Source organism: Sebastes fasciatus, chromosome 20, assembly GCF_043250625.1.
Source record: "Sebastes fasciatus isolate fSebFas1 chromosome 20, fSebFas1.pri, whole genome shotgun sequence".
NCBI classification, from domain to species: Eukaryota; Metazoa; Chordata; class Actinopteri; order Perciformes; family Sebastidae; genus Sebastes; species Sebastes fasciatus.
This window is the reverse complement of record NC_133814.1, coordinates 5,408,177-5,422,003: the sequence shown is the minus strand read 5'-3', so window position 1 is coordinate 5,422,003 and position 13,827 is coordinate 5,408,177. Positions and strand designations below refer to the sequence as shown.

The 13,827-nt window shown below is 42.9% G+C and overlaps 1 protein-coding gene and 1 long non-coding RNA gene across 4 annotated transcripts in view; one reads left to right on the top strand and one right to left on the bottom strand.

Moving 5' to 3' along the window:
- Positions 1-13,827, top strand: part of LOC141758694 (uncharacterized) — a 457,042-nt gene that overhangs the window by 26,565 nt on the left and 416,650 nt on the right. The window lies entirely within an intron of this gene.
- Positions 1-13,827, bottom strand: part of arhgap22b (Rho GTPase activating protein 22b) — a 53,220-nt gene that overhangs the window by 35,488 nt on the left and 3,905 nt on the right. The window contains exons 1-2 of one of the 3 annotated variants that reach the window (XM_074620315.1): positions 13,575-13,685; positions 9,227-9,410 (exon numbers count right to left, since the gene is read on the bottom strand). In XM_074620315.1, coding sequence (XP_074476416.1) covers positions 9,227-9,269 — 43 coding nt within the window. In that variant the 5' untranslated portion in view covers positions 9,270-9,410; positions 13,575-13,685. Of the gene's footprint in view, positions 1-3,818; positions 3,935-9,226; positions 9,411-13,574; positions 13,686-13,827 lie in introns of those variants that run through there. The other 2 variants (XM_074620313.1, XM_074620314.1) reach the window with 2 other exon arrangements.

Genomic DNA, 13,827 nt, shown 5'->3' with positions numbered 1-13,827 from the left:
TTTATAGTCAAGTCAATTGTGCAGACATCCTCCCTGCTGCCACACACACACACACACACACACACACACACACACACACACACACACACACACACACACACACACACACACACACACACACACACACACACACACACACACACACACACACACACACACACACACACACACACACACACACACACAGACACACAGAGAGAGAGAGAAATGATCAATGTTCAGATGGCACAGAGGGAAGAAGGGGATGACGAATGGGGAGGGGGGAAGAAAATCAATGTTTGTTTTTTATTGTCTCATCTCTCTCTCTCTCTCTAGCATACATATAGCCTGAAGGACGGGGCTCACGTCATTTTTATTTCATGTCACGGCCTGTAAAGGCTGTTGATCCTCAGAGATGTGTTGAATGAAGGATGGACTGATTATTATTATTTTATTTTTAGTTCTAGTGTAAGGATTTTCATAATGTGAAACATTTATTTTACTGTGAATTGGCTTTTGATGTATGAAAATAATAAATCATACACATTTCAATACGCCAAGTGAAAATTGTCATCTGTTTTTTCATGGAACATATGATGATAAGAAAAATAGCACATACTTAAAGGTTCTCTGTAGACATTTTCCATTGCAACAGAACAGAAGAACAGGCAACAGCTGTGGTCCAAGTTTACTTCCTGTCAGCATTGATTAACAAACATTGCAACAGAAAAGTTTGAAAAGGTCTATATAGCATTTCTATTGCCTCCACATGGCTCTCAACATGACGACGGCTTAGCCGGGTGCTCGCAGCTAACGGTGCAAACAACAGCAACAGTGCTGACAGAGCTAACGGTGTTTACCTGAGGGGGAATGATGAGGTTTTTTTAATCAGAGTCCCCAAGTTAATGTGACTTTGTGTAATATCTACTCCATTTTGCTTTGATCACTGTGGTTCTATGAGAACATTGCTTATTTTATTCAATTTAAATATCTTGTGCGAGGTGGTTTAATTTCAGTTTTCATTATTTGTTGACTAAATGGACTTAATCCTCCTTTTCCTAGTCCTTTCCTTCCTTCCTGTATCCATAATGGTCATGTTTTAATAGACATTCTTTCCTTTTATTCTGTTCCCCTCTCCTGCTCTCTCTCTCTCTCTATTCACTCCGTCTCCTCTACCTTGACTTCCCTCATTTATCCATCTTGTGTTAATTCCAGTGTTTTCCAGCTCTGTTACTTTCACTGCCCTGTCTCCCTCCATTTGTCTTGCTTTGACTCGCTCTAATTCTTCTCTCCCTCCTTACGTTCAGCACTGCTGGTCCTGTTGAATCGGAGCTCTGTCATTACTGAGAGCACACGGGGCAACATGCACAAAAGAGGATCCTTGTTCTCATCACTGGAACCTCATTTGAGCAGTTTTTATAGAATAAATTAGCTATCGGATTTAGAAGCACATTTCCATTAGCTATTTTTAAAATGTAATTATTTCCATTAATTTTGAGAACAATGTTAATAATTTATGCATTGCTAAGAAGTCTTAATTGCTTTTTTTTTGCAATTGGGGTAATGCTTTACAATGGTTTGGTTTCTGCCTGTTAGCCTAAAGTACTGTATGTTTAAATTAAAAACAGCATCAAAGCTTCACGTTACATTTTCAAGGGACAACAAGCCTGTTTTTTTGTCTTTTACCTCTGCAGCTCTCTTCCCTCCAACGAACCTATACTGACCATGAGCTATCATTACGAGTATTACTAATAATTACACCAAAATCATATACATATGGATACTGTAGTATCATAAGGGCTGTCCTGAATACCATTTTTTGGGCTCCAGAGCTTCGGTAGTATTAAACAGCAAAATATTAGAAGCTTCCGGAGTAGCGCTTTAACCTCTCAGTTAGTAGGCAGCACGGACTCCTCATTAAAGCAGCACAATTCCTCTGTCACACAATCAGAGGGTTCCCCCCATGCATGCTTATTCAAACAAAAATGTGTCAAGATGAGTCCACGGGTGCTGTTTTACGGCTCGTGTGGACGTTGCTCACGCGTCTTTGTCCACGCTCAGCCTAAACGGCGCCACTTTGAGGCTGCTGTGTCTGCGCTAAGCGTCTCCTCGTCCCTCTGTGTGTAGACGTACCTCAAAGTCATATTTGTGGAGACCGCGCATTAAGCAACGGCGATCCCGGCAGTGCGAGCACGTGTATAATGCAGCCTGCGGTGGCTTCCTCTCGGCCCTTTCGGTCCGAGCCTCGCATGGGTTTCACCTCGACATAAGCAACGGCGACAAGGGCCCTTGTCTCCATGACATGACTCAGGAAAGACATTTTTTCTGTTCTCTAGCGCTGCAACTTGTGTCTTTTGATTTAATTAAAAGGCATTCATTTTAAGGATTATGTTATTCTACATTATAGTTGTTTGTATTGTTATTTGTTATTGAATAAGGGTGCTTTCACATTAGGGACCCGGGCCCGGATCCGAGTACACTTGTCACCAAAGTCCAGTTCGATTGATTAGTGTGAATGCGCCGTACCTTACTCGGGCACGGTTCGTCGACCCGTAATGGAGTCCACTTGAAATGGTGGTCTGGAGTACGGATCATGCGTACTCGGGTACGGTTCGCATCAGGTGTGAAAGCCAACCGTACCAAAACACGGAATTGGACCGCCGTTTAACATGAGTAACGTTAGCAGTTAGCGAGTAGTTTTGAAAGGTCAGGCTTTTTTCAACACCGCCGGTCTCCTCTGAAATCTGTATACATTTAAAACTGTTTCATATCTATGTCTGTATCTGCGCGCAGCATGCGCCGATCTCATCCTCTGAGCTGCACGGCTGTGGATGATACAGCAGGAAGGCCGGCGAGAGGTTCCTTAAAATATAAACAATAGTCGATGGGGTTGAGTGATGTTTGTTATTTTATTTAACTAGTTTAATGGTCTGTCTGCGAAGAACGAGAGATGCTCAGCTGCTCAGAGCGCAGAGAGAGAGAGAGAGAGACAACGTGTAGAGCGGCATATTTTCACATCAAACTTGGTAAAATAAGAGTTTATTTCAACCAAACCAGAGTTGGTGATTGTTGGAAAGACTAACGACGACAGTATTGGTGAGTTTTATTTTGTTTCTGTCCAGTTTGAATGAAGTGTTTTACGATGCTCCACTACTAATAACAGCTGATCTCAACATAAACAAATACACGTGGATGATGACGCGAGTGTACTCGGGTACGGAACAACTTTACTAATGTGAAAGCTGAGCAGAGAGGGGGGGCTATCGTAATCGGGCACAGTACGGATTAATCGTACCTAATGTGAAAACGCCCTAAGAAGGATTTTCCAAAAGGTTTGGTGTGTATCATGCATGTTTGTAACCCAGAGGGGTTGAAAAAAAGAACAACATATATCCGAATATCAAAATTGAAAATTGATTACCTACACAAACAAACGAATAACCAAATAGTTGATCATTCTCGTCCAGCCTTCAATATCATATACTGTATCATCCCTTTACTAAAGCCTAGCCTCTTTTGAGTTACTACGGTGTCAAAGAACTGTCAAGATACAATTCTTGGGTTTTCCACTGGCTTCCCAACTCCTGCTTCTTTAAATTAGCTTTTCTTTTTTTTTTTTATAAAATTAGAATGGTGTGTGTTCACCATCAAGAACTAAGTCCCAGCGCCAACCTCTCTGTTTCACCCCAGACTGAGGACACCAACCTGGCACAGATTATTACTAGTGTAAACATCGAGGGAGCAAAGTGTCTCACAGCAGCAGCGTGAATTTAACCTTAAAACCCTGACCGGGTGTCTTAACTCTTTCCATCATATTGCTGGCTAAAAGTGGCACTCACCTTCCTCGTCCTCCTTGACCCCTATTTTGTTTTTCCTCACCACATCACGTCCCTCATGTCTTTCCATCCATCCTCACCCTGCCGGCATAAAAGAGCTCCACTGTTCAGCACATCAGCTGTCTGGATCACAGACTGAGTGGAACATATACACTGGCCGATGATTCACGCCTGAGTCACAACAACTGATTTTTGAGTGTGTGCGTGTGCGTGTGTGTGTGTGTGTGTGTGCTTGTGTGTGCCAAGCACGACTACCCACCGCGCCAATTTGGACCTTTTTCTCGGAGTGATTCAGACCTTCCTTGGCTTGGGTGGAGCTGCTCTGTGGTCACTTCTACAACTATCAACTACAAAGCTGAAAAGAGGCTGTTTTACTGTAAAAGGCCCACTTTATGCATAATCACTGCAATTCACCCAAACAGAGAGCCGGCTCCTTCATTTACAGTAGATACGGAAGGGCTGAGATAAATAATAGGGGCTCAACATCATGCCTGACTGTGTGCAGATGTACAGTATGCCCACATTTTGATTATTATGGCGTATTCCAAGGATAATTTATGTAAATTGGTCATGGGTGAATGATTCTGGGTATGGAGCGCAACATCCAGGAACACCAGATGGATCGGCGACTCATTCAGTCATGAGCTCATACATGATATCATGAACGTGTGTGTGTGTTGGTGGGGAGGAGGGGGTATGCTGAGCAGACCGTATGCTTTAGACCATTTTACAAATCTTTGACTTCAACTACAATTTACAGCAAAATGCTGAAATTACAGAGACAGACAAATTCTGAAAGATTTAAGGCCCGGTCACCACAGCATTTACAATATTACATTTTTATAGAAATAAAACCCATTCGGCTCATATTCACTTATCAGCGCCGTGTTATCAATACATAGTAGGAACAACAGACACTACAAACTGAAAGTGTCTGCTAATATGGAGTCTCAGCACAGTGTAGAAGGAGTCAGAGTTGACAGACAAGACGATGGCGGAGGACGAAAAGCAATATTTCAGATTTAAACCCAAATGCTATATGGCAACCATAAAGTTAATGAGGCAAACGCCATACGGAGGGAGGGAGCGGTCACAGCTGTGCCAGGTGGAAACCTGCGGCCCTGCAGTGAAACCTCGCCACTATGTCATCATTACCTGGGCAAATACAGCCCGAGCTATCAGCATGGCTAGATACTACTAGACTAGGGAAGTCTGTTTTGTGATTTGAGTAAAATAACCTTAAGGTTGCGTTAAGCGAGGGTTCAAATCCACAATACCTGAGATTCTATAGATTCAGTCAGTTTGCCCAGATGCAATGTGGTTGGCGATGTTTATGCTTGTTCTGTCAAAGGAACAGACCAAACAAATGAGAAATGCAAATACTGAAATTAAGACCGTCTCCTAACTGTGAACAAATGGTCGTCTGCAGACCAAAATCAAAACAGCAGTAGCAGTATAGCACATGAAGGGTCGTGTTTTTACACAGACACATACAGTATGCCTGGAAACACACACGCACGCATGCATGCACTCTCGGCCCCTATGATGTCACTTAATGCAGTTTGGAGTCGCATATTCATCATCAGCAGGAAATGGAAGCTTGGCTCTTATGCACATCATAGAGGAGCCCGTCCATTAGCATGGCGAGGCAGGTACTCCACAATGGCGAGACAATACTACACTGATGGCTAAATCACATACACACACACACACACACACACACACATGCATGCATGCACACAGGCATGTTGGAGGAATTCAATTTCATTAATCTGGTTGTTGTGTGGTGATTTATGGCTCGTGGAAAATGGCAAAGAGTTACAGGTGCATCAGTGCGTGGCTTCCAGTTAGCCCATCATTGTTGATTAATGGGTTAACTGTTAAATGTGCATGCGTGTGTGTGTGTGTGTGTGTGTGTGTGTGTGTGTGTGTGTGTGTGTGTGTGTGTGTGTGTGTGTGTGGCAGCCTTCCTTGACAAGCTGGAGGTGTGGCCAATAATATATGTGAAAACTGCAGTGGAGCAGATCTGATCTGCAGCGGCGGGCGTGCGCGTTATCTGTGCATTTCTGTGCATGTTATCATCTCCACATGCTCATTACCCGAGTGTGTCAGTGTGTGAATGTTTCATCCATGCAGCACACTCTTCTCGCTCACAGTATCTAGCCGTGAGGGTGTCAGTGCCTCGGATAGGCAGGATGTCAGAGCGTTTGCTACATGTGCAGGACTTTGATCATAAAACCATGGTAACATAGATCAAAAACACAAAGCAAGAAGAGTGAAGCAGCTGATGTGTGGGCAATTAAAAAATTATATTTCTGGTGCCAGCTAAAGAAAAATGCACACCGAACCGTTACAGCTTTAATACGCCTTTGGTTGTAGCAGTTACTGAAGCATAGCAGATTTTTTTCTTTTATGGATCAGATATTGTTGATGAATTGATTCCTATCATAGTTAGAGAAATTCTTCTACTGGCATCCTAGATTGGTAGCAAATTGGGTTTTTACTTACACAAGCATTTCCAAATAAGAGTTGCTCTGAAAGGAGGGCATAATCTCATAAGAATTTAATTACACCTCAGGGGCAGATCCAAATAATCAGTTGAGTAAATAATTTTTACGCAATAGTTCCACATTTTGGGAGACACACTTATTTGCTTTCTATTAATACTACTCTCATTTCTGTTTGCTGAATGAGGCTAGAGCTAGCAGAAGATTATTTTAGATTAGAATATACGCAAAGCCGGGGGGGAAACAGTTAGCCTAGCTCTGTCGGAAGGGAAAAAAAATCTGCCTTAAACTGAAATTTTTTGTTTTTACAGTTACATTTCTGTACAGAAATGAGATACAATGTGTTAATTAGGGAGCTTTAGAGTTTCCAGTCTTTACGCTAAGCTAAGCTTCTCCTGGCTCTGGCTTCATATTTAGAGCACAGACATGACGGTGTCAATCTTCATCTAACTCTCGCCAAGAAAATTAATGAACACATTTATCAAAATGTCGAACTATTCATTTAAGTGGAACTCAGTAGGAAAAAAGGCAAGAGAGGAGGAAGACAACATAAACCGTTTTCGGACTGGAGGAACTTTTTCTTAGTTCTAAGAACCCCCATTTTTATTGTGTCCGCACCACAGCAATTGCAGTTCTTAGAACACAGTTTTGAGGGACTTTTTTAGCTCCCATTTCATAGTAGGTACTCTTCTAGCACAAGAGGAACCGTGAGTGACGTAAGTGTATGGTGATCGGTCGAACGCGTGAGCCAACGCAACACGGGCAAACACCATTTTTAAAAACCCTGTTAGCCGTGCAAACAACAGACAACACAAAACACAGACAACAGCTCGTAATGAAATAAATGTAACAAAATGGACTACAAATGGACTGACTGTAAAGTCCAGAAGTTAACTCGTTCATGAGCACACGCCCACTGAGCCAAAGAACGAGTGAGAGACGCTGCTCAGCGAGCTAACCCAGTAGCACAAAGGCTAACCCAGTAACGATAGCACAAAGGCTAACCCAGTAGCACAAAGGCTAACCCAGTAACGATAGCACAAAGGCTAACCCAGTAGCACACCCACAGAGCCAAAGAACGATAGCTAATTTGAACGGAAATCGCAAAATGAAATTTTGTGACGGCTGTTTCGCTAATATGATTGTGGCATGTAACGGAGTTGTTGATTCTCATATTACTAAAAAAGCTAAGATTGCTTGTCGCAAATGTGTCGAACCAGCCGCTCGACATTCTCCCAGCTGGGGATGTGTGCGAACAGCGCCGGCTGGCTAACATCACTTCAGCGTTCCGATTGGCGGTGCAAATGCAAACAGAAAAAAAAGCCCTTGAATCTAGGCTATGTAGTTCTCGGGGGATGTTTCTGAGTTCCTCTCAGTTCCCCCAGAACCGTTTGGTCCAAAAACGCCTAAAGTGAAACCAAATTAGGGTGTCACAATGTAGCCACTTTAACTAACCTTAGATAGAAGATAAGCTAACCTTCCAAACTCAAACAAGACTTCTATGACCTATATGTAGCATATCTAAGCTAGTTAGCTTATCATTGACCTTCCAAAGTCAAACATGAGCTTATATACAATATATCTAAGCTAGTTAGCTTGTCAACTGACCTTCTAGCTTCATGAATGTCGCAGCCATGATTGATCAATAAAAAAAAATTCAATGACATTTATATTATTGATTCATATTTTGAGCGTCCTCTTTGACATTCTAGTTCGCCAGGCAGACAGGGTTCAGTCATCTAAAATGCCACATGCTCACCGGTGAGTGTTGAGGCTTGACCTGCTTTAACCTCAGCCGAGTATCTACTACACTACTACATGTGCCACATACCCGTTTATTCATGGGCTTCATGCAACAAATGTGATGCTGTCAGCAGTGAAGCACCAGTTTGCTGAAGGTATGCAGGGAATGCTTCTCACGCAGAATCACAGGGTCGCTTTAATCTCTTCAATTTTCACCATCTTAACAGAAATGCAGCAAGGATGAGTGGTATTTCCAAAAACTTAAATGTATCGAGACAGTTGTATTTTGTGTATTAGATCTTCTGTAAATGCGCATGAATCCTCTTTTCTCACCGAATGAACTCAATTTACTTAACGCCACTCGTGCTCGTTATAATTATTTGACGCGGCCTAAACGTGATATCAATTAAGTGCTAATTTACAAGATGTACACGGTGAATCACGCTCTCTCATCAAGCCAGTTGAATCTCTTCTTAATTTATGCAAATACAGATTTAATCCACTTTGCTTCCAATTTCATGGCGCTCCGGCGAGGAGGATTTACACATCGCTCTCCCATTCTTGGGAACTATTCATTTCACCCTAATCAGATCCAGCTGTATTATTGCAGTCATGGAGATTAGTGCCAAGGAAGGAAGGAAGGACACACTCGTACACATGGACATATTAATACATCCATCCAGTGCAGATATACACACACACAAACACACTGTGCATATATGAGTGTGAGCGCCCACACACACACACAAACAGCAACGGCAGCAGCTGACGGCAGCCTGATAGAGCTGAGCGTTGCGGTGATGAAACTAGAGATGCTGTACGTTGCTCTTAATAGAATTCACACTGGCAGCGTCGGCCAGCTGTAGTAGAATGCTAATGTACGCTGCGTGGGCAGAGACCCCCCTCCCCCCCGCTTCATTCAGAAATATGTGAGGAAAATAGATGGAGAGGAGAAAAAGTGTTTCTGCAGACACATTCTTGTGTAAAATCAGAATTATAAAAGAAAAAGCACTTTATTAAATGTGTAAAAGTGCAGGTAAATGTCCAAATAAAGCCTCACTAACACATCCTCTGATCAGATAAACTAGTGTTACTACAATAAAGCAGCTCACTACAATAATGCAGGTACGGCAGCTGAGGCAAAACAAACCCGAGTCCTACCTCTCCTGGTCTGTCTGATCTTTGGGCTCAGCATGGCTGTCATCGCTCGTCCACGCACTCTCCTCTCATGTTCGTGTACATCCAAACACCCCACCCCTCGTCTCTCCCTCTGCCTCTGCCTCTGTCGGTGTCTTTGCCTCTCTCCTCCTCTTCTCCCTCTGACCTTCTGCAGTGCGGCCGGCAGCTAAGGGGGTTGGGTGAAACATGGGAGGGGAGGAGAATGGAAAGAGAAGGGGGGTGGTGAAGGAGAGGCAGGAGGAGGAGGAACTACCCCTTTTTTTTTTCCTGCGCACACGCCCAGTGGCCTCCACCCCTCCCTGTTACATTATTCATAGCGGTACATCCGCCATGGGGTTGATGGAGAAGGAGGTTCTTTGGGGTGGGTCTCCCACCGGCAGAGCGTGGACCTCACCGGCTAAGGTTTTCAAGTGTTATTTTCTGCTTTTTCATAAAGATCTGCATGTTTGTAAAGGATAGAAAAAAAGAGAAGGGGAGGGGGTGTTCATCTGGCAGGTGTCTCCTCCTCCTGCACCTAATTAAGCTGCTGAGGTCCTTGGCTTGTCTCCACCTCCTTCCCTTAATTACTAATTTTCCCCCCATCCATTCTCTCATTTTCTTCCTGCCTCTCTCCCCCTGCTATCTCCTTCTTTTAATCTTCCCCTTCTCCACCCACCTCCCTCGCCACAATTCCCTTCTAATTCTACGACACATCCATCAGTCTCTACTCTCTTTTCCTCTTAATTAACCACTTTTTGGTTCTGTCTAAGAACGATGTTGCCTCAAAGTCACACGTGGGAAATTCCCAGCTCGTACAGAAGGTCGTAATTACGTCCTCCAGGCATTCCAGTGGCACTACTCAGAAAAACCAGGGGAGAGGAAAAAATACTGTTCCTGTCCTCTAACAGACAATGTCATGTCGCCTTGAGCTACAGCGGCCTGTAATTGACACAAGAAAAGTGTGTGGGAGAGTGGGAGAGTGGCAGTGTGGTGGCGGGGGAAATTGGTAGCTAAGAGGAAACATGAGACCAGTGTTCATTTTGGCATCTGAATTTGATTTGGTTGCAGTTTGAGTCTTTTATCCAAAATGTATTTTAGTTTTAGTCACATTTAAGCATTGTTGTGTCCTCGGAGCATAGCAAGGCTACAGCTGACGCAATGCTTGTTGTGTACCTTTACTGTCATTCTCAGGTAACATAAACGCAATGATATTCTGTTCGCAAACATTTACCGTAGAGGAAGATTTAGATGGTAGACAACCTAGATTAACATCAAACTCTAGAAAGCAACATGGATGATTGCAGACTGAAAGCACTATTAGCGTTACATTCCCAACTTTGATAATGTTAGCATTAGCTTACCTTTTTTATGAATTTTGGCATGTTGGGCTGAGTTTTTCCCAACTGTTTTGTTGCCAATTTCATTTAGTCTATACCGCCTTAGAAAGTTCCTTTTTTTTTTTTACAATATTACAATAATTATGCCATAGAAGCAAGAGGTAAAACACAAACCACAGTGCAGTGTACCACAGCTAGTTGAGGCTAGCTAGCTAGCCTTACCCATAAGGCTAATTTACTTACTTTTTCCGACCTGAGCATTAACAAAGTAGCAAACTAATATTTAGTGTGTAAAGATACGGTGGAGTAATGTCTACCTGAGCAGAGAATGAAGTCGCTCTCCCTCTGTGTGTGTTGTAATCAGAGCTTCAACACCCTCACAGGTACTGCATTTAGTATAAAAAATATGCTCAAATCATAACATTGAAAACTCAAACCCAAAAACCCAGTCAGTGTGCTGACTTGACTATGACTTGCCCCAAGCTGCATGCGATTATCATAAAGTGGGCATGTCTGTAAAGGGGAGACTCGTGGGTACCCATAGAACCCATTTTCATTTGCATATCTTGAGGTCAGAGGTCAAGAGACCCCTTTGACAGCTTTTCCTTGCCAAAATTTAGCATATGTTCAGAGCGTTATTTAACTTCCTTCCCAATGAGCTAGTATGACATGTATTCTTTCGGTTTTCTAGTTTCATATGATACCAGTATCTTCACTAACGCAAGCCCGCTACAACCTCCGAAAGATCGATTGCGCTAATGCGTTAAAAAATGTGTGGCGTTAAATCGAATTTGCTCGTTTTTATCATTAATTATTGCGTTAACTTTGACAGCCCTAACATTTAGTCATAGTCTCCTTTTCAAAGGTTACTTTCTATTTAGTTTTTGTCTCATTTCCAACATAAAAAAAAGGTCAACAAATATTTTACGCCATTGAAAAAGATAACACTAAAGGTTTCCATGCAAATCCTGGAATATCAAAACTTCTACATGTAGAAACTTTTATTCAGGAAAAGAGGACGAACCAGAAAGTGTTATTTTAAAACCTAGAACTGGTTTAGATTTTCACCTTTTTTTTTGCAATAACCAAAAATGACCAGCTTTTAAATAATATTTTCTCCAGGAGAGACGATTACACAAGAAGCTTTTATTCTGTTATTAGAATCAGTTGGATTGTTGTATAGGCTCGAGTTTTCTGATTAAATTCTGCTTTCAAGGGGCCGTTTCTGTATCTGATGTATCTGAAAGGCAGCGTCAGACCTGCCGTTGCTGTTAGCAGCTGTGATACAGCGGCCGGGCTTCCCTCCTCCTCCAGTGGATAGAGAGGATAATAGCCTTAAGTCGTGCACTGCAATTGAATCAGAGCTGGCCTCACATCAACCACAGCTGCTCTTATTACAGAGCAAAGAGGGAGAGAGAGACGCAGAGGGGGTGGAGGAGTGTGTTTGTGTGCCCTCACATAACATACATGCACATGTACACACAAGCTAACAAGCTGTTTAAAAAAGCAGCAAATGCAAAGATAGATCTACCACACACACACAAACACAAACACACACACACACACAGAGTCAAAATGAGAATGACAGAAACAGAGATGGGGTCACACAAGCTGAAATGAAACAGAGAAAGCGGGCACACACACACATTGACAAGAAAACCAAGATGAAGCAGAGCGAGGGAGGAGTGATACACAAACACACCGAGAAGCCAAAATGAGGCAGCAATAAAAAGCCTCCTGTGCCAGTGTTTGGTTTAAGACTGAGGTTGGGTGAAAGCGATGTGGCCTCACCATGCTGGGTGTGGCACTGGCCTGGGTGTTGTTTCGCTCTGAATTCATCACCCCAAAATCATCCTCATATTGTTCTGTTATCACAGAACGGGATTTTGCACAAAAGGAGGAAGATGAGAAGAGGGGAAAACAAGGACGTTGTCGAAGCCACACAGCGAGACGGGAGGCAGAGTTGCAAACCACCCAGCGCTCAACCGTAGCTTTCCTGTTTTTGTTTAGCCATAACCACTGGGCTGCTCTCTGTGTACAGTACACTTCACTGGCACTCATCACTTTGGTATAAACAAGCCTCCACGCCTATTACAAAGCACCACTTTTGCAGATTGCAAGCAAGTGCGGCAGTGTCAGGGCCCGTGTGAGCAAAAAAAGTTGAAATATAGGAAAATATTTTGCATTCATACTAATCATATGGCTCCAAAAGCGAGTCAGTCTCCACAGACCCCCCATGTTAAAATGCCTGACTTTACAGCAGAAATAAACACATTTACTGTCTGGTACAAAAAAACGTTTTTTGTCTCTATAGCTAATTTTCCCCATTCATGGCAACTGTATGGGGATGGATTTTTATATAACTTACCCGTTTAACTTATATTAAGGCTTAAAATTAGACATAATTGAGGGCGTGGTCACTTTGAGTGACAGGTGGATGCCGTACCATGCTTCCAGCTTTTAAACTGGAACCAACATGGCCACTCGTTTGGAATTATTTTTCTAATATATTACCAAAATAGTTCTCCGAAATGTGTTTCTGAAAACACATTTGCACGGCTGCTTACATAATCAATAAATAAAAAGCGTGGAAAGGACGGATCCTGTGTGACACTATTACCATTAGGCTGAGCCGCCCCACTCCGAGCTTCACAACCACTCTTCAGAAACCTATCGGTGACGTCACGGAGACTACGTCCATATTTTATACAGCCTATATGGTCTCTCAGAGCTCCTGAGACCCAGCCTCAGATGACCCCCCACAGAGACCATAGATAGCCTATGTGGTCTCTGGGTTGCGGAGCGGAGCCAGAGCTGGCTGTTGGATATCCACTCAATGACATGCCCACACGTTGTTATTATTATGAGCACATGGTCAGCCAGTTGACCATAGGCTAGGAAACACCTACTAATTCTACAAACAGAGGAAAAGCCAGCAGCTTATATTTATCCATCCATCCATCCATCCATCCACTCTTCCTTTATTTAGGGTAAATTATATTTCTTCTACTTACCCTGAGGAGTTAAGGAGGTAGAGCCAGAGGTCAGCCGGCAGCCATCATCACGGGGGACGGTACAACCAAGGAACATTTTTGGACTTCGTAATGTTGTACATAACTGCGTCCCTGAGTGAAGAAACAAGAAGGGTTCATCATCATAATTTTCCAGCCCTACATTGTAGATAGAGCTGTCGAGTACTGACCAACAGCTAACGCTAGCAGAGAGCAAATTATAGTCAGAATCCTTCAGTTACACTTTGAAAAACAT